Source organism: Alternaria incomplexa, assembly GCF_024043165.1.
Source record: "Alternaria incomplexa strain BMP 0042 chromosome Unknown scaffold_4, whole genome shotgun sequence".
Taxonomy (NCBI): Eukaryota; Fungi; Ascomycota; class Dothideomycetes; order Pleosporales; family Pleosporaceae; genus Alternaria; species Alternaria incomplexa.
The window spans coordinates 1,453,560-1,472,906 of record NW_026249853.1 but is presented as its reverse complement, the minus strand read 5'-3'; the positions used below and the strand labels follow the sequence as shown (position 1 = coordinate 1,472,906).

At 53.3% G+C, this 19,347-nt stretch overlaps 10 protein-coding genes across 10 annotated transcripts; 5 read left to right on the top strand and 5 right to left on the bottom strand.

The window, feature by feature from the left end:
- Nucleotides 1-117: 117 nt before the first annotated feature.
- J4E90_003707 (uncharacterized protein) lies at nt 118-978 on the top strand (the record flags this gene model as incomplete). The annotated part of the gene is made up of 2 exons (XM_051433274.1): nt 118-205; nt 434-978. 2 exons carry the CDS (start codon nt 118-120, stop codon nt 976-978), a joined length of 633 nt encoding a protein of 210 aa, XP_051293172.1.
- Nucleotides 979-1,415: 437 nt separating this feature from the next.
- J4E90_003706 (uncharacterized protein) lies at nt 1,416-2,164 on the bottom strand (the record flags this gene model as incomplete). Its single annotated transcript, XM_051433273.1, has 2 exons — nt 1,416-1,888; nt 1,942-2,164. The coding sequence occupies 2 exons, from the start codon at nt 2,162-2,164 to the stop codon at nt 1,416-1,418; spliced, it is 696 nt and encodes a 231-aa protein (XP_051293171.1).
- A 671-nt stretch (nt 2,165-2,835) lies between these two features.
- Nucleotides 2,836-6,559, bottom strand: J4E90_003705 (uncharacterized protein; the record flags this gene model as incomplete). The annotated part of the gene is made up of 4 exons (XM_051433272.1): nt 2,836-2,905; nt 2,958-4,107; nt 4,156-6,469; nt 6,518-6,559. The coding sequence occupies 4 exons, from the start codon at nt 6,557-6,559 to the stop codon at nt 2,836-2,838; spliced, it is 3,576 nt and encodes a 1,191-aa protein (XP_051293170.1).
- An 865-nt stretch (nt 6,560-7,424) lies between these two features.
- Nucleotides 7,425-7,787, top strand: J4E90_003704 (uncharacterized protein; the record flags this gene model as incomplete). Its single annotated transcript, XM_051433271.1, has 3 exons — nt 7,425-7,504; nt 7,555-7,656; nt 7,706-7,787. 3 exons carry the CDS (start codon nt 7,425-7,427, stop codon nt 7,785-7,787), a joined length of 264 nt encoding a protein of 87 aa, XP_051293169.1.
- A 246-nt stretch (nt 7,788-8,033) lies between these two features.
- PRE6 (Proteasome subunit alpha type-4) lies at nt 8,034-9,002 on the bottom strand (the record flags this gene model as incomplete). The annotated part of the gene is made up of 4 exons (XM_051433270.1): nt 8,034-8,376; nt 8,425-8,812; nt 8,864-8,923; nt 8,972-9,002. 4 exons carry the CDS (start codon nt 9,000-9,002, stop codon nt 8,034-8,036), a joined length of 822 nt encoding a protein of 273 aa, XP_051293168.1.
- Nucleotides 9,003-9,204: 202 nt separating this feature from the next.
- On the top strand, nt 9,205-11,093 carry J4E90_003702 (uncharacterized protein; the record flags this gene model as incomplete). The annotated part of the gene is made up of 5 exons (XM_051433269.1): nt 9,205-9,370; nt 9,420-9,483; nt 9,533-10,466; nt 10,514-11,008; nt 11,061-11,093. The coding sequence occupies 5 exons, from the start codon at nt 9,205-9,207 to the stop codon at nt 11,091-11,093; spliced, it is 1,692 nt and encodes a 563-aa protein (XP_051293167.1).
- A 55-nt stretch (nt 11,094-11,148) lies between these two features.
- J4E90_003701 (uncharacterized protein) lies at nt 11,149-12,189 on the bottom strand (the record flags this gene model as incomplete). Its single annotated transcript, XM_051433268.1, has 1 exon — nt 11,149-12,189. The coding sequence occupies one exon, from the start codon at nt 12,187-12,189 to the stop codon at nt 11,149-11,151; it is 1,041 nt and encodes a 346-aa protein (XP_051293166.1).
- A 714-nt stretch (nt 12,190-12,903) lies between these two features.
- On the top strand, nt 12,904-14,964 carry J4E90_003700 (uncharacterized protein; the record flags this gene model as incomplete). Its single annotated transcript, XM_051433267.1, has 2 exons — nt 12,904-12,990; nt 13,090-14,964. 2 exons carry the CDS (start codon nt 12,904-12,906, stop codon nt 14,962-14,964), a joined length of 1,962 nt encoding a protein of 653 aa, XP_051293165.1.
- An 853-nt stretch (nt 14,965-15,817) lies between these two features.
- J4E90_003699 (uncharacterized protein) lies at nt 15,818-16,891 on the top strand (the record flags this gene model as incomplete). The annotated part of the gene is made up of 1 exon (XM_051433266.1): nt 15,818-16,891. One exon carries the CDS (start codon nt 15,818-15,820, stop codon nt 16,889-16,891), a length of 1,074 nt encoding a protein of 357 aa, XP_051293164.1.
- An 850-nt stretch (nt 16,892-17,741) lies between these two features.
- Nucleotides 17,742-19,292, bottom strand: J4E90_003698 (uncharacterized protein; the record flags this gene model as incomplete). The annotated part of the gene is made up of 2 exons (XM_051433265.1): nt 17,742-19,151; nt 19,203-19,292. 2 exons carry the CDS (start codon nt 19,290-19,292, stop codon nt 17,742-17,744), a joined length of 1,500 nt encoding a protein of 499 aa, XP_051293163.1.
- Nucleotides 19,293-19,347: the final 55 nt, after the last annotated feature.

Sequence of the window (19,347 nt, the reverse complement as noted above, 5' to 3'; positions counted from 1 at the left end):
TAATCGCTTGCGCTTTCTTCTTAGTCTTTTCTACAACTCCATCGCCCCTACGTTCGCATTCTCGGTGCATCCTCCGTTCAGTAATCGCTCTCACGCAACAATACCAGAGGAGTCATCATGAGGTTCTTCGTTCCTGCTGTCTTCCTGGCAGCATGCAGTGTGCTCACGGCTGCTGCTGCTGCACCAGCTGCCAGCATGGGAAACAGTCAGTGGTCCCACCCAAAGCGACGAAAGCTCTTGCTAAATAACTGCAGCCTCTGACATAGCTCTCGGTGATGGAATTACATGCCCTGGAGCACCCAGTATGTCACGCGCTCCCATCTCACCAGCAGCACCCAGAAGCTATACCTACACACCACTATGTACTTTTCAAACCAAGCCCACACTCCACTAACGAATCGCTCCCGTCTAGCCTCATGCGACGATACCATAGTTCTCGGACTAGGTCACAACGGGATCAACGTCGGCGACAGCAAAACCCTCTACAACGACGTCACCGTAGCCCTCCTGAAACTCTGCCCCGTTGCCGACAACTACTGCGTCAAGAAAACCGTCACCTTCCCCGTCTGGATCAGCGTCCCCGCCGTATCGTCTCCCTACCGCCGTGTTCGCCAACGCAAGAGCATCAGCGTCACAGTCCTGGACGCCAAATGGGGCGGCCGCCAGAATGTCCACGATCTCATGACCAGTACCATCGCTGCCGCATTCGAGCGTGGGACCTACGATCCGGAGAACTGCTTTGCAAGCCAAGTCCCGGGCGAAAAGGACGGGGAATGGAGGGATTGCATGACGACGGACTATGCAGAGATATTTCTGTCGAACAGCTACAAGATGAAGGTCAGGTTTCAGGGCCCGTCGAGTTGGCAGAAGAACTTGAACTGGGAATGTAACAGGGAGCTTGATGATATGTACCAGTTCTTGAGGAAGAACTTGCCGTGGAAGGCAGTGACCTATTGGATCTATTGTCTGAAGAAATAGGTCTGAGAGCGGACATAAGGTGGGATAAAGAGGGAGATGGAGGAGAAAGATAAGGATGGATTACAGTGAAGATAAGGAGACGATGGATCATGGGTGATCTCATTGATTGTTCACTGGACAAGCCTGATATCGTCTACAACTATCATATTCCCGCTCGATCTGAAATATAGCATGAAGGTAGTAATGAAGCTTCAGATGACAACAGCAGAATGAACTTTTCATTGGTATCAGATTGATTCATGTACCGTATCTAGATCTTTTCTAGGCTCGTGACTCTTGTCACGGCCACCACCTACCCACCCGACAACATATGTCGTCAAACACAAATCGTTATGAATAAGCTGTCAAACCACAAAACTTGTGTCTGGCAAGGCATTGTCAAGCCCAGCATGCTTCAGCGTGATCATAGTTCTTCGAGCTGCAGGCCAAGTATGAATCTACTTGGAGTTAGACCCACCGCCCTCCTTCCTCCCCTGCGTCCCCTCCTTAGTAACCTCATCGGGCTCACCCTCCTGTAACTTCTTCTGCCTCTCCTCCTCACGCTTCCTCTCATGCTCCCTAACCATATCAGGCGGGCTATCCTCAATAAGATCGGAATCCCCACTCAGCCCACTCCACTTAGGCAAACCATCCGGGATATCCATAACACGCTGACCGTAGAACATGTGGCAGCGGGGCTTGAAGTACGCCTTGTCCTCGTCGGTCTTGAGGTGCACAAGCGAGGGGAAGAGCAGGATCATATTGCGGCCCTCGTCCATGATGGGCGAGTGGCAGTAGGAGCATCGCACTTTGCAGGGCAGCTTGTGCTCAATGGATTTGTCGGTTGGGTCGTACCATTCTAGGTCGTGGTGGCCGTTGGTGAAGTTGATGTCGTCTTTGTGGAAGATGGCGGCCCATTGGAAGGGTGCGGCTGGGCGGGCGTTAGTACAATCACTCCAACGTGATCACGGAGAGGAGACTTACCGTGTTGTGTCTGGCAGGTGGTGCAATGGCACAGCTTGCTGTCTAGAGGCTCCCTTCGGCTGAGCTGGTACTGAACCTTTCCGCAATGGCAGTTGGCCTCGTACTTGACGTCAAAGTCCTCGTTTTTCTCGTGGACGCGGTAAGGGGGACGCTGCTTCCACTCAGACTTGCCGGTCGTCTCCTGACCGCGGCTCTGGTCCTTCTTAACCTGTTCTTTGTCCATTCTGAAGGCGGATTGGGAGAAAGCGGGATACTGTCGCGTGAGGTGTGAAGCAACTAGTCGGGCACGGGGTACAGCTCTTGAAGTCGTTAGAAGTGGTAGCCGACGGAATGCAATTGAAGCTGCGGACATGAATAGAGACTTGGAGAGGATGTGGTGGTGTTACGTGGGTGGTTTTGATGTTTGCTTGCCGTCATCATCGATGCTTTATTTGGAGAGGCGCGTTGATCTGACGTCACCATGACCACAATTCCGCTACGCGACAACGCGTGCTCTAGATTCTTTATCCCCATTGTGGGCATCGATCGTCAAAAAGAATACGCCCACGCGCCTTTCCGTCAGCGAAAACGCTCAGATATGGAGCCCAGATTTCGCCTTCCAATGCTATGCTTTTGCTACACAATCCCATTCGTCAATCCCTCCCCTAGTGTCCCACTCTCCCGCACTTCATCGCGATCGATCTTGCATCGCGGTTTGCTATGAGCCGTAGCCCATGACCCTGACATCGTTGGTAGCCGTGCATCTGGCAGTAGCCATCGTGTTTCGCCATGTCTGATCTACTAATGATGGGTTTTCAGCTACCGCATCCCCAAAAGCCGGTTGTAGCTGGTATTTGCGCTAACGCACGGAGTGGTTCCGTGCCTAGCGTTCCACAAAGTCTCATCGCAAATAGCTTAGCCTCCTTTCAGTAGCTTTTGAGCTTCTTTGTTGGACAGACCGAAGACATTAATTAGGTAGTCGAGTCTGCCGACGTTGTTAGTACAAGCATTTTGGTCGATTGATCATCTTCACTCACTTGATGTCGCCTGCTATCCGCCTGCGCACAGCCTCGAACTCAACTTCAGCTTTGTCTCTTGTCGCATCCTGCCTCTTCGAATTAATCGTCTTGACACGCAGCTTGAATCTTCCGCTGACAGGACGGTGATCCGAGACTTTGATGGTGTCGTGTCGCCGGTATTCCAACTGCTTGATCCTACCCAAGCCGCGGTACAACAGCCGATCACACCATGCAGGTGATCGCTGCTTCTCAGAAGTATCGTAATTATCAGTCCCCACGTCATACTTGTAAGTCGGAGCAAAGTTGATCGGCATCTCAGTGAACGCCCGCAAACGGAAGCCAGGATTGCGCTTGCGCGACAGGAGCAGCTGATCACGTTCGAGAAGCTTCGCCAAGTTGCCTTGCTGCACAGCAGCGACAACAGTGTTGCGAGGCATCGCGTCGATGCGGTAGTTCAAATCGCCGTTCAAGATACAGATCTCGTGATCCAGAATCATGGAACCATCACCACCTCCAACAAAGTAGTTTGCGCATGAAGTTGGGGAGCGGTTCTTTGGTAGTGGTGCGTTCTCCATGATTGCGGCTGCGTCGTTGTTGCGATGCACTGTTTGCGTCTGACCAGCTGCAAGATGGCAGTTGATAAAGCACAGCGATGAATCGTCGATGAAGAAGCGCACAACAAGCGCACCCTTGTTGCCAACACGACCGCTGAAGCCAAGCTTGATTTCAGCTGCGCATACGTCGCGGATGTTGGCCCGTTCGGAAGCCTTTACAAACACACAGGTGAAAAGACCGACGAGGTTGGCCGTATGCAGGAGTACGTAGTTTTGTTTTGGACTGTACTCGTCCAGGACGCGAACAAGATGGTCTCGCCACGCTCGGTATTGATGTGACATGTGCTCGCTCTCTGATGTCTCTTTGTGCTTCTTTCTTTTGAAGATACTCTTGGCTGTGATCTTCTTGTCTTCCAGATCAACCAGTTCCTGGAAGCCAAACACAAGGATATCAGGCGGATTCTCGGGTTCGAGTATTTCCCGGAAAAAGTTGCGATCTTGCTCTGTATTACGTAGATTTGCGGGTTTGACTGCGCCGGCGTTCCATGTCATGACTCGCGCCGAGAGTTCTCTGAATTCGCAGTACTCGCCATCACGTTGCTGCATTAGATTTTCTGCAGATTGTCAGTATGGCACCACACAATACACACAGTACGACTTACCGAGCCAATCGTCCTTCATCATGCCATCCCAGACGCGCAGCATTGTGTCTGTGCCAAGGGACGCAACCTGGAACCTATCGAGTTTCCAGATGCTCGTACGATCCGCCAAGATGCCCGCTATCGGCTTGTCGTGTGCCTTCCAATCCTTCAACACCTTCCAGGGTGTCGACTTGGTGTCGTACACGTATATCATTCCAGTACTGTAGCCAGCCCAAAGGACGTCACCAACACCGACCAGGGAACTGATCTTGTACACACTGACATTCACGATTCCAAGACATTCGAAGCTCTTCTTGGAGTATATTGTAACTTTCCCGTCTGCGTGTCCAAAGTACATGCGGTCGGGCTGACTGCTGATGATAGCACCGGAGGTTACGTCTCCGACATTGAGTTGAGATAACGAACCCTGGGTTAATTGCTGGAAATGGTTGTTATCCGACGTGCGGGCGTAGACGCGGATGTCTTTCGTCGTGGCTACCCATAATTGCGAGCCTGAGATGATAGAAAAGGTGCTTCCACGGGGAATACGGTAGGTAAGTGGGGTCTGCTGTAGGGACGGACATCCAAACTCGTCAGCTGGCCAGATGTGGAGTACGCCGTCCTCGTCAAGAGACCACATTTCTGCAGCATAGCGGAAGATCTTGACGATCACACTCCTAGCGTGTGCGTTACTCTTAGTATGCACTACACTTTGCGTTGGGATGTCAATCTCATGCATTTCGCCTGTATTCGTTCCTAGCCATAATCGCTTGCCTTCGTCTTCCACATCTTTCGCTGGTCTGAATGCAATCGCTGTGGCTTTGACTGTATCGCCATGAGCTAAGCTCATGAGCAGTCGTCCGTTCAGAACGTTCCATACGTTCGTCACGTATCCGGTTGTACATATGTAATCGCCACAAATTGCAAAGAGCTTAGTCTCGTAGCCGGTGGGGATACCGGCTATGCCGTCTGGGAACACTGGTGGTCTCCGGTTCGCTTGTGAGGAGTCTGGGTAGTCTGTTAAAGCAGTCGTCGGTTGCTTGTCTGCGCCCGTATCTTCTTCATCCGAGTCATAAGTATACGGCTGTGATAGCTGCGATGCCTGCGCAGTAATCGGCTGTGAAGGTCTTCTCATTTCCCCCGAGTTCCGTGGAGGCGGTGGTTTCGGAGGTTCTAACGCTTTTCCGGGACTAGCGGATATGGCACCAGTTGTGTTGGTCCGCCGAGGAGGCGGCATGAACTTGTTGTTCGCTTCTTGCACCATTTGTCCAGGACGGGTTTGATCGAAAGATCGTCGGACTGGCAAATCAGGAGGAGGTGCTCTTTGTAGTTGTACACTCTTCCGCAGATCGAAATTGTCCTTCTCTCGTCGCGTAGGTAACGATGGGCGGTCTTCCGGCATGTCAGTCGGTGATGGTGGCGGCATCGTCTTCTTCAAGGCCTGCTTTCCTACTGGCCGGGGGTCCGCGAATGGGTGGTTTTCGGCGACTGCGTTAGGTGCGGGAGCAGCTGCGAAGTAACCATTGTTGCCTCCAGTCATCTTTGGTTTCGAGAAGCCTGGGATGACTGGTGGAGAAGACTCGCCCTTGACGCTCTCTCCACTACTGCTAGGTGGTGTACTGAAGGGAGAAATGTCTGCAGCGTCTGATGTGGCTTCGGGCGCCAAGTTCGCACGAGCTGGTAAATCCACAGAAATCGACTTTGGTGGAATCTTTGGTTTACCGGCACGATTTACAGGCGGTGGTACGGGAGGCGCAGAGGATACCGGTCGATCATCCTTTCGCGGGTCATTGGTGGGGCCGTTGCCTGTGTGGGTTGGAAATGTAGGTTTCGCGTCCGTAGCGGGGGTGCCATTGCGACTGGGCATTTTGAAGAACCTCTTTCCGGCAGACACTGCTGAGGGCGAATCCAGCGCGGCGTGCTGGGCAGGTCGCTCGGGCTGCGGCGAGAGTATGGGAGAAGCGGAGGACTTGGGCGGTGATCTTGGTGACTGGACCGTAACCTTTGGTGGGGACCTTGTTGGTGACCTGGGCGGAGAAAAGGCCATCATCGACGTTGGCCTCTGCTTTGTATTGCCCCAGAGCGACCTTCCGAGGGTGTTGGAGCGCGGAGTCACTGTCCCACTCCCACTGTAGTCGGCCACACTGGGCGAGGGTCTCTCAGCATAGTCTCTGGGCATGTCCAAGGATATGCGCCCGTCCGTCCTCCTGTTGTCCTCGGGCATAGCAAGGCGATCATTGGGGCCGGGCGAGCGTTGTCGCGGAGTGGCAGGCGCGGCGGGTTTGTTTGTACTGAGGAGGTTCTCGAACTGGGCGCGAAGGGAAGACACTGGCTTCTGTGCTGGGCGTCAGCAACATGTTCTTGCTGGGAAAGAGCTACTCACTATGGACGAGTCGTCCATGTTCTCCTCCTGCTGGTTGTCCATGATTATTGTTTTGTCGTCAGCCGGCACCGGGAGGTATCCTATAGCTGCGCATCGACCAGTGAGGTCTTCTTCCCATTTGGCGCTTCGTGTGAGGGTGGAAGGGGAGGCTGTCGCTCGCGGGCCGTCATGCAGCCAGCGCTACGGAGGCAGGATCCAGAAATAGCCTGTGCAGTAGTGTTTGTGGTAGTGGATACGGTGGCGGTGCGATGTGGTAGAGGCCCGAGTGACTGTAGGGCTCCCTAGCGGAGACGCGTATACTGGCTGCTAAGAATGTTCGGCGACAGGGAAGACCGGCGACAGCGCGGGGGTGCAGGTGTTTCGCAACTGTCGGAACGCAACGGCTATCGCGACTGCTCTCCGTGTGTGTGTACGGTCAGGTGACGTTCCGGTTTGCAGGCGATGCCCGTGGACAGAGGCTCTTCAGGGCTGCGTTGGGCGCGGGCGGCTTGGAGCGGTGTTGTCGTGTCTTGCTACTGTCATTCCCCACAGCGCAGCAGCACGGAACCCTGCACACCACCGACGGCAAGGCGATCAGGCACCGGCGAATTATAGACGAGCATACAAAACGCCAAACTAGCCAGCCTGCAGCCGTCAGTTTGTACTCCCATAGCGCCGTAGTCTCCCTTCACCGACACCAGCCATGTGGTAAGCACGCGTTTCTTGTCGCCTTGAGACTCCCCCGCCATGACCTCCGCGGCTGGCTGATGCCCATGTAGCAGACACGTCCTCAACGCCCAGGTCTCCATCCGCTCGCCTTGCTGTACGTCGCCCGTGCTGAGATGTATGCGATGAATGCTGAGAAAGAATAGGCAAGAAATGGTTCGACTGCGCCGAATGTCACCAGGAGCAGAGCGACCACCCGCTCATGCAGACGTTTGACATGGTCTTCATCTGCAAAAAGTGCAAGAAGGCCTTCCGCAAGGATGCGCGCGAATTCGAAGACGCGTAAGAATGGATTGTGTATTTTTCATGTGGCGCTGGCTGATGAGTGGTAGCGACGAGTACTGCCCGCACTGCGACAACCACTTCGTTCTAGAGGCCAAAACTCCCAAGGCGTCGCTGCAAGTCGAGGGCGAGGATGTGCGAAAGGACGCCAGGCAGGTCGGCTCCCTGGTTAGTGACGGAATATTGCTAACATTCATGCAGGATGCTCAAGGACGAACGTGTACGAGCCGAAGAGATGCGCACCATATTCGATGTCAAGGAAGCACCGGACAAGTTGGGCTGAACCAGTGGGACACCGCGACATACAGTACTATGCGTAGCACAAGCTACAAACCCGTAGGGCGGGGGCCCTCACCCAAGAACATCACGCGACGAGCGAGGGGTTGGACGTGGAAAGACACTTCATGGTGTGCTAGATTGCCATTTGTGAGCACTAGCTGGTCGTATCTGCGTTATACAGAATCATAAAGTCTATCACCCGACGCCACTGCTGTTCATGCCTTTTCGCCATCAGTCGTTAACCATGCCTCTACGCGCCACCGGATCCTGAGCCCTCAGCTGGGGTCTGGCGGGTGAGAATAGCGGCCTGGCCTGTACCGGGCTGCCGTCCAGGCCTCCTGTTCGCCGCCTCTTCCTGCTTCTCTGTGTTGATGTTCTCCACGTACTTCTCAATGTCCTCGACGGGCAACATCTCGATGGGCTTTCCGGGTGCCATGATGGCAATCTCGATGTTCTTCGCGCCAGTCTGCACCACCTCCAATAGTGACTTGACCGTCAATTTGATTGTCTCTTCCCGGTCCATCCCTTCCTTGTGGTTACGTTCGAGGAACTCGCGGACTGTCTTGCTCGACCGACCGATCGCATTTGCTTTCCTGGGTCATATTAGCACAGAGAAATGTAGCTTTGTGTATTCAACCTACCATGCTGAGTAGATACCAGAAGGCTCGGTCTGGTACAAGCGCGGGGTCTTGTCGTTGGGGTCGAAGCCGACTATCAGTGTGCTAATACCGAACGGTCGGACACCACCACTCTGGGTGTACCTCTGCTGCACACCTGCAACGTACTTGGTGATGTACTCTATCGATACCGGGTCTTCGACTGTGAGGCGATGTGATTGTGCTTCGAGGCGGGCCTTGTCGACAAGGATACGGGCGTCGGCGTTCAGTCCAGCGAAGGCAAGGGCAACGTGGGTGTCGACGAGGCAGATCTTGGAGGGTGTGATGCGGGTATCTTGCAGCTTCATTGCGGATCGCTTCTCGCAGCCGAGTACTACTATGTCCGAGCCCTTGACACCAACGGCGCATGTTCCTGCGGCGAATGAGCATCTGACCTTCGCTTTCTCCTTCGTGTACTACGCACCTCGCTTTACTGCTTCGAGCGCATATTCGACCTGGAAGACGTGACCGTCAGGACTGAAGACTGGCGGAGTTAGCTAGGCCCGCATCTCCATGTGTTGGTTGTTTGTACCGGACAGAGCTCGATCGTAGCCGGACGCCATTGTGAAAGTAGATGTATGGTAATATGTAGGCTCCTCGTTGTTTGCTTGTATACGGCGACGATGGCTAAGAAAAAGCGGCTGGGCAAAGAGGTACGGCTGTCGTCAAGTTGCTCGCGGAACTCCAGAGCTGTCCGCGTCGCTGCTCCCGCCTAAACTACGCCAAGCCATCTGGCCCGTGCTTACCCTGTCGAATTAGGTCATCATGGTAGATATTCGTGAAGGCGACTTGGTTATTTCCGCCGCCCGTCGCATTTCTTCTCCGGTCAATTGGGATGGCATCTTCAGCGCGCTTGGTCTCGTCACTGCGACGAACTGCACTCTCTTCTCGCGCCGCATCACGCTGTCAATATTTGCGACCAACAAGTCAAGTGCGATGGACGGGTAGTACGTCAGCGACTTCGGAGCCTCACCAGCCAGACGAAAATGGCGGAGTGAAAGGCCCAACCGCGTCGTCAAAATCCATCAAGTTCACTTCCGAGTCGTATGTGTTGAGGTTTGAATTTTTTGAGGGATATGCTAACGCTGCGCAGATACCCGCACCTTCAAAGAGACTCCAAGTTCGCCAAAGTCAGCGAGGAGCATGTAAAATATTTTCGAGAGCTTCTAGGTTCCGATTCGGCCATCATAGATGGTGTGTCGAAAGATGCATCGGATGATATTGAAGCCTTCAACAGCGACTGGATGCGCAAGTTCCGTGGCCACACCAAACTAGTCTTGAAGCCCAGTTCCACGGAAGAAGTCAGCAAGATCCTCAAATACTGCAATGACAACATGCTCGCCGTAGTACCTCAGGGTGGCAACACTGGACTTGTTGGTGGCTCCGTGCCTGTGTTTGACGAGATCGTGATCAACATGCAGAGAATGAACGAAATCAGGTCCTTCGATGAAGTATCTGGTATCCTCGTCGCTGATGCTGGCGTGATCTTAGAGAATGCCGACAACTTCCTCGCCGAAAAGAACCACATCTTCCCATTGGATCTTGGTGCTAAGGGCTCTGCCTACATTGGTGGCAATGTCGCGACAAATGCCGGTGGTCTCCGTCTTTTGCGGTACGGTAGCTTCCACGGAAACGTCCTAGGCATTGAGGCAGTCCTTCCGGATGGTACCATTGTAGACGACCTTTCGACGCTCCGGAAAAACAACACTGGTTACGACCTGAAGCAACTGTTCATCGGCGGAGAAGGCACAATTGGCATCATCACCAAGGTCTCAATTATCTGCCCGAGAAGGTCACCCGCCGTCAACGTCGCGTACTTCGGATTGGAAAGTTACGAGCAGGTCCAGAAGGCGTACATCGAGGCGAAAGGGCACCTATCTGAGATCCTATCAGCCTTTGAGCTGATGGATGGTCGCACACAAAAGCTGGTCAACAGGGTCACCGGTAAGAAGATGCCTCTAGAGGGCGAACATCCTTTTTACTGCCTGATTGAGACCAGCGGGTCTAACGCCGAGCATGACGGCGAGGTAAGCAATTTCATGGTACGAACGGAACTGGCCACTAACCTGTCTAGAAATTGCAAGCATTCCTTGAACATGTGATGGAGACCGAAGTGGTCTCCGATGGTGTTCTCGCCGAGAACCAAACTCAGATTCAAGAGCTCTGGTCATGGCGCGAAGGCATCACCGAGTGCCTTGGTCACGATGGAGGTGTCTACAAGTACGACTTGTCGATACCCATCGCTGAGCTCTATGATCTGGTCAACGAGACACGTGATCGCTTGACAGAGGCTGGACTGCTTGGTAACGACGCCTCGCACCCCGTAGTTGACGTCGTTGGATACGGTCACATGGGCGATGCCAACTTGCACCTCAACATCCCAGTCAGGAAGTTTGACAAGGCTGTAGAGAAGAAGCTCGAGCCATTCGTTTACGAGTGGGTACAAAAGCGTAATGGCAGCATCAGTGCCGAGCACGGCTTGGGAGTGACGAAGAAGCCGTATATTGGATACAGTAAGAGTGAAACCATGATCAAGCTGATGAAGCAGATCAAGGATCTATACGACCCTGTAAGTGACTACTCCAGGTTGATGTCTTTTCATCATGTGCTGACTACGACAGAACGGCATCATGAACCCGTACAAGTACATATAGAAAGAATTTGCGGGACTTCCTGTAGACCATCCATATCCACATCTTTGCCACTTTTTCACATCTTGCTCTTCCTTTTTTGCAGCAACTTAACCGCATTACCCTGATAGATCGCATCTCTCTCCTTTTCTCCAAACAAACTCTCCAACCCGTCCTTCATCCTCTCTGCAAACGCCTTCACAAACTGCGTCTGCGTAAAAGGAAAATCACTCCCATACAACAACCTCTCATACGAGATCTCGAACCCCTCAACAAACGCCTTCAACTGCCCCTGCCCCCCACTCTCTCCATCAAACACAAACCCCGCGAGATCAAAGTAAAACTGTGTATCGAGCTGCTTCCGCACCGTCGACGCATTCAACACCCTCCCGCCCGGCACCACGCTGGAGAACTGAATAAACCGCGTCATAAGCGGCGGTAATGCACCACCAGAATGCGGAATTATGAACTTGATGTTCGGACACCGGTCCACCGTCCCCGTGCTAAAGAGATTGATGACCGCCCTGGCAGTATCGAAAAAGAACTCAAAAATAGGCACGGGGTATTGCTCGCCGAACGGAAGCGCGTCTGTCGTCTGAACCGGTTCACCAGAACTCCTAACGCAAGGTTTAGTCGGATGAATGAAAACCGTCGCACCAATCTCGTTCAACTTGTCAAACACCGCGTCCATCGCTCCATCTCCCACGTAAACCCCATGGTAATTCGTCAGTAAGCCAAAGCCCTCGACTCCTTCCTCCACACACTTCCCCATCTCCGTCAAACTCGCGTCAACATCCGGTAATGGCAGTGCAGCCCAAACACCAAACTTCTCTGGGTGTTGCTGCTTGAGAGATGAGGCATAGGCGTTACATTGCCGTGTTAGATCGATTGCTAATCCCGGATTGCGCAGGTTGATGTTTGTCCCCGGGCTGGAGATGGACAGGATGGATTTAGAGACGTTGGCTGTTTCCATCATTTCTAGGTGTTGGGGTGGAGACCACGAGGGGATTGCGGGCATGCCGTCGGGGTACGAGTGGCCATTTTCGGCGAGGGCGGTGCGATAGAAGGGTGGGAGGAAGTGCGAGTGGACGTCTATCCTTTGGGGAAGGGGGTGTGTCATGTTGGCTATGATTGTGGTTGTGTGTGTTAGGAGAATGATTAGGCTGGGGATGGATGGGACCATTGTGGTGGTACCTTCAGAAATTCAATCCTGTAAAGATCAAATTAAGCACAAATATGCGGTGAGATTGAGTTCGGCTCGACTCGTCGCTCTTGTCAGAAGCAACGAATGCAATGACTACTTATGCAATGCAAGTTACTGCACCTGCATCAAGTGATGGGTTGGCATCCGGGACCCCGCCCCGACAGTTGTACGTACAGGGTGAGAGCATGTTGATCCTCGTGCGCCTCGTCCATTGATGAATTGTGAATTAGTGTGAAGCTTCTGGGATATATGATAGTATCGCGCGCAGAAGATGACTGAGCGACTGAACTACGCGGAATGAAGGCTGCTGTTCTTGTACGACACTTTCCATCTGAATGCCTGGTCAACGTGGGCAACAGTGTAAATGAAGCTATTGCCGATCTTGCGTTCAACACCGTGTAGCTTTCACTGATAGTGACTCCATTGTCGGATAGTCGTGTCGGTGCTTCCTAATGCCCAATGTGGCACGCATGCGCCGATAAAGGATAATGATCCTGACCGTCGATCGTGTGCCCCACCCGCGCCTTCCAGATGAGCGGCGGGTCAACTTTTTGTTTCCATCACTTGCAGCCATGACACAACGTCGTCCGCCACACCACCTTTCCCTCTACCCTCGGTCGCGCCTTCACGATGGAGAGGATTACGGATAAGATCAATGCGCTGCCTGATGGCGCCAACTACTTCTCGCTCGAGTTCTTCCCGCCCAAGACGGCCATGGTGAGTTTGCCCCGCTCGCACGCAACGAATGTGGAGGGCCGCAGTATGGATAGGGAAAGAACATCGCGAAAGAAGAATCGGCCGCTAATGGCTCTCTAGGGATTTGCGAACCTCCAAACACGTTTGGAGCGCATGTCGCAGGCTCTCCGACCTCTCTTCGTTACCGTTACCTGGGGTGCCGGCGGATCCACAGCCACCAAGTCGCTCGAACTCGCAGAGATATGCCAGCGCCAATTGGGCCTCACAACATGTCTACATCTTACGTGCACGAATATGAACCGCCAGCTCATCGACGACGCGCTCGAACAGGCAAAGGTGCTGGGCATACGGAACATCCTGGCGCTGAGGGGTGACGCGCCACGGAGCGACGAGTACAGGGATGAGGGAACGCCGCCGGAACAAGACTCGAATAAGGACTTCACTTGGGCAATCGATCTGGTCAAATACATCCGGAAAGAGTACGGAGACTATTTCTGCATCGGTGTCGCTGCCTATCCAGAAGGTCACTCGGATCAGAGTCATCCCAAAGATCAAGATCCGCTGCACGACCTGCCATACCTGATCGAGAAGACCAAGGCTGGCGCAGATTTCATCATGACCCAGCTCTTCTACGATGTTGAGGCGTACGACAAGTTCGAGAAGATGCTGAGGGAGCACGAGAGCGGAGTGTTCAAGACGATACCGATCATACCGGGGCTGATGCCAATCCAATCGTACAAGATCTTGCTCAGGACAACGAAACTATCGCATGCGAAGCTACCGTCGGATATGCTGAAGCGACTGGACGCGGTGAAGAGCGACGATGAAATGGTGAAGCAAGTTGGCGTCAAGATTATGGACGAAATGGTGGAACACATCAAGGCGCGGCCGGATACTTGCAGGAGAGGTTTCCATTTCTACACGCTGAATCTGGAGAAAGCCGTGTCGCACATCGTGGAAGACACTCACCTCATACCATCGACTATCGAAGACGACGACGATGTCATTGTCGAGACCACGCCCGCCATCAATCTTGAGCCACCACCGAACGGCATAATGCCGCGCAGGCGACGATCATCAGCTGTTAACTCCGGCCCACACAACAGAGTGATAATATCACACCCGTCCGCGGCCAAGTCAAGCAATCACTCGTATGAAGCTACGGAGGAGGAAGCTGGTGTACCAAGGGGTCCGATCAACACCCGAGCGAACACACTGGCAATATCAGAGGGCGAGGGTTCGCTGGGCCGTGAAGCAACTTGGGACGACTTCCCCAACGGTCGTTGGGGTGATGCACGTTCGCCTGCCTTTGGTGAGATTGATGGTTACGGTCCAACACTCCACGTCTCAACCCCGCAAGCTCTCAAGCTCTGGGGTCACCCAGTCGAGAAGGATGACATCTCGAAGCTCTTCCGCCGCCATATTGAAGGAGATCTGGAAGCTATACCCTGGAGCGAACAAAGTCTGTCTCCTGAGACTCTAACGATCAGCAAGCAGCTGCTCGCCCTCAACGCAAAGGGCTGGTGGACAGTCGCCTCACAGCCTGCCGTCAACGGCGTCAAGTCCACTGACCCCGTCTTTGGCTGGGGCCCCAAGAACGGCTACGTCTTCCAAAAGCCTTTTGTCGAGTTCTTCATTCCCGCCTCCGAATTCGCCACCCTCAAACCCAAGCTTGATGCTCACGACCAAGTCACCTACTTCGCCGGTAACGCCGCCGGAGAGTTCCAAGCTAGTCAAGAAGATGGTGTGAACCCTGTTACTTGGGGCACGTTTGCAGGCAAAGAAATTGTTACGCCTACTATCATTGAGGCTGTCAGTTTCAGGAGTTGGCTTGACGAGGCGTTTAGCATCTTCAGGGAGTGGCAGAGGATTTACCCGCCGAGAAGTGCGAGCAGTACACTGCTTGGAAAGCTGCGGCAAGATTATTGGCTTGTTAATGTTATTTGGGGTGATTTTGTCAATGGTGAGGGGTTGTGGGAGTTTTTGGAACAGTAGCTTGTATTGTAGATGTAACTGCGGAAGCCTTTTGAAGCTTAGGTATCGTGAGCGCATTTCAATCTTTCCATTTGCCGTTCTTTCCCTGTTCAGATCCCTGATAATGCTTAGCGACACCAGCCCTTCCACCTTCCAAGGTCTGCATGCAGAAGGGCGGCGTAGTTTCGCGCCCGCCAATCCTTCCTTCATGCGTCGACATATGCAAGGCTGCAACGCCACTTCCCTGACATGGAGGTAAACCTGCACTGGGAGAGAAGCATCCCGACCCCGCTTTGCAAGGCTTCATCAACACGTGTCTATCCACCCCGTTCTACTTCTCTTCCCAAGGTCATCCCGCACTACTACACTACATTGGTTGCCACCAACCTCGCTTTTATTGCGGCACCAAGCAATGTCTTATAACAACTCATCAAATTCAGCCTCTCTTCGAGTTCCAAACGCTGGCAGAATCAAAAAGCTCAGACGGAAGGGGCCCGTTTCGCGACATAAGTCCCCGCGCTCGCGGCCACACGATTCAGACTCGGACGACACTCATATAGGAGACGATGAAGCTCTGGGACGCTTGGCATTGATCTTCTCGAGAAAAGAGAAGTATCGTCAACACAAGAGCTTGGGGTCCAATGACGACGACGAAATGGAAGATGACGATAACGACGACGAAAAGCCCAGCCTACAACCAGCCGCCGCCGCTTGGAAGCGCATGTCCAATGGTCAATCTCATGTCGAGTGGGCACGCGAAGATGTACGTCCGTTCTCTATAGGCCAGAGACTGGGTAAGGGCGGTGTCGGAGTCGTTCATGAGACACACATTGGTGGTGTGTCAGTGGCCTTGAAACTCACCCACACGCGTCGAATGGATCCTCAGATCCTAAATGAGATCAAGATCCTCGGTCGAATGTCACAGAATCGCCACCGTCACGTTGTGGAACTAATTGGGTCTTACGTGCAGGAGCAGCAAAGAGGTGGCTATGAGATTGGCATGTTGATCTGGCCAGTCGCTCACACAGATCTTGCGGCGCTGCTTCACGATGTTAAAGTTCTGTGGCAACAGTACTGCGATGATTTGATCGACAGTGACGGTGACATCCTGCCGGAACCAGCAAGCTCAGTAGTGGAGAGAATTCGTACGGCGATGGAGCCACTTCTCCCCCTCACCTATCTGAATAAGCACCACCATCATATCAATCTGGCTCAGGAGGTCCAGTCAATCTTGTTCGGGATGTGCGGAATTCGTCTCAGGCACAGTTTGGGCTGCATAGCCAATGCTGTTGCCTATCTCCACACAAACCGGATCCGCCACAAGGATCTCAAACCCTCCCAAATACTCCTCTCACCTCAAGGTCTCTGGCTAACCGATTTCGGTTGGTCTGCAGATATGTCCGAGCATAGTACCAGCGTTACCAGTGGCGGTGATCAAATTACTGCCAAGTACCAAGCACCGGAACGAGCGAATCGACAGCCATGCGGACGGTCAGAGGATATCTTCTCTTTAGGATGCATATATCTTGAGATCGCTTATTGCATGGCTTTATTGGATCCAGATGTTCCACGTCCTTGGCTTCAAAAAGGGTGGTCATTCCAGGCGAACCTGAACCAGATGCAAGAGTGGATGAAGCCCTTGGGTTACCCCAGATATATACCGAATCCCAAATGGGACAGTCGTCAAATTACCGTGCTCATTATGGAGTTACCAGTGCTTCTAAAGCCAATGCTGGCAGCTGCTAGCAACGATCGCCCCTCTATCCAAGATATCGTAGACTCGCTTTCCACGCCTTTCGTCGAATCGAGTGGGGCTACGTTTACCGGCGAGTGTTGTGCACCACTCATGCGCATCGAAAGTTCATCAGAAGAGTCGATGTCCGAGGATTCGGACAACGAAATAGGAGACACTATCGCAGTCATGCCGTACGACAAAGCAAAATCCTGATGACCAGGCTTTAGTCTGAGGCAAAAGAGACACTCTGTTCTTGTTCCTGGGAAACTGACGGCTAGGCATCAGATCAGGCATCACAGTTGCCTTGTCCAAACGCTCGTCCAGTCATGATTACGTTAGTTATAAGTCACCGAACCTTCGCCGGGCTACCGGTGAGCACTGAAGACCCGGCACGGGCTGGAACAGCGGCACGGTGTTCAAACCCTAAAGATAGCGATCTCCAGCAATAGAGAAGCACCAGTTCTTTCCTTCGTGAGTGGATGCACAGTGTATTTGTTGGCTTGGCCATATCATCCGAATTGTAGGGTTGAGTGGCAAAGAGGGTGGAATCACTGAAGACTAGAGCATATTCGCGTTCACTGTGACCAAGGGTAGACTGACGTGTGGAAGGTCGGATTGGAACAGCGATATCGTATCGACGCACTATTTCATTTAGACTACAATCTTAGTAGTTCAGCCGCATGCATGAGAACCCCCTAATTTACATAACTTTCACATACATTCCCATCCATACGGAGAGGCATGCTTGTAAACACAACTCCCTAACGCCAGCCATGCTTGATTTGATGGCTTACTGACTTTCCGAGGTGAAAAGTAGATGCCAAACACGAGAACAATGCTCGGATGAAGAACAAGAAGATGGTGCAATAGCACCAACAAAAATGCAACGCTGTATGACTTACAATGATAGTCCTCAATCCAGATTAGCATCGCCGTCTGGTAGCGTTCTGTGCTTGAAGATACCGGAATCGAAGGATTCATGCGGGAAGAAGGACCCGAGGGGCTTTTGTGTACGAGGAACGACAAGGTGACAGTGACGTACGTGCCGAAGCAATGCGACCGCTCACAACATGCCCGCGGCAGCCAAGTCGCGGTAGACCTTCTCGGGCATGACGTTGCCTTCGTTGTCCTCCATCTCGACAACGTTCTCAGCAAGCAATTTCTGTTTCTTCTGGTCCTTCTGGATCTTGCGCCACAGCTCCTCGGCCTCCTGTATGCTTGTGATCTCTCGGAAGAGGGTAGTGTTGGTGATGCCGAGACACTTGAGACCGTGGATGTGGCGGGGTTCGTTGAAGTGCTTGTCAAATGCGCGTCTGCCCATGTATACGAAGTTTCCGCAAATCTCGCAGGGGAATTCGACGCCCAGGCCGTGGAGCTTGTACAGCCAGAAGGGAATAGGCTTGCCGTCCCAGGCGAGTGGTAGCTTGAGCGGGTTATAGATCTTGTCTTCGCTGTCGGACTCGTTGTCCTCCTTTTCTCCGCCGTTCTCGGGCTGCTCTGCGTACAATTGCTCCAGCTCTTGTTGTCGCTCGCGCTCGGTCATACCCTGCTTCCGCTCGACGTTGACCTTGGTGTCGCCGCGCTCCGTCTGCATGGCTGCAGCGAGCTTCCGTATCCTGAACTCGCGCTCGGCGACTGCTCGCTCCTTGAAGCGTTGCAAGTCTGAGGAAGCACCGTTCGCCTGCTTTTCAGCATCCTGCGCACCGTTCTGACTCTCTTGTAGCGCCTTCTTGTGTTTCTGGCCTGACAAATGTGCTTCGTAAACAGTCTCTTTCGAGAAGCCTTTCTTGCAGGCTGAGCACCAGATGCCCTCACCCTGCGCCTCACCGTTGACCGGTGCAGACGCCGTGGATTTCTTCTCCCAGCCTGGAACTGCATCTATCTCCCATGCCTCCTCAAACTCCTTGTCAAAGCTGGTAAAGAGCTTGTCTAGGTTCTCCAGCGGCTTCGTCCGTCGCATGAAGCTCTCAAGGTAATCTTGCAGCGCTTTCAGGTAATGGAAATAGGCCTCTGATTTCTTCTGCTCACGCCGAATGTTGCATTGCGGAGGGGTGAAGATGTCGAACTTGTCGAGGTACTCCAGATAGGTCAGGCGGCGCGCGTTTTGCTGAACGGGAAGGTTGAGGTACTGCTCGTGCAGAGTCGTCAAGTCGAAGAAGCGACCAAAACCCTCCTCGCCGGTGAACATGGAGTCAATGGCTGCGATGGATGCCGTGTGGTCTTCGGGTGAGCGTTTCTTGTAGGCCTTCTCCAGGTTCTCGACAGGCTCGTTCGGGTATCGGCTGTGGAAGTCCTTGATGGATGTGATCTCCTTCATGAAGGACTCCATGGGGTCGCCGTGGGTGAGACCGCGCACCTCGTCCTCCTTCTTGCTGTCCTCATCCTGGTAGATCTTCAGTAGGCGGCTCGACTGGCTCTCGATCTGCTCCAGGAATCGCGCAATGTCGTGGTCACGTGCGAGGCGATCGCGAATCTGATGAGATGTTAGCACGCAGTTCGCGACGGACGCGAGGGTAATGCCTACATGCGGGGGGTCTTCTAGGAGTCGCTCGGCAGCGGCGTCCTCGAGGCGCTCGAGGTCCTCGTGGAGTTGGCGCTGATCTTCCAAAAGCATGCTTGCGGTCGCCTAGAGTAACTATGAGTCTTGGTATAGCAGCGGTTCGGTAGTA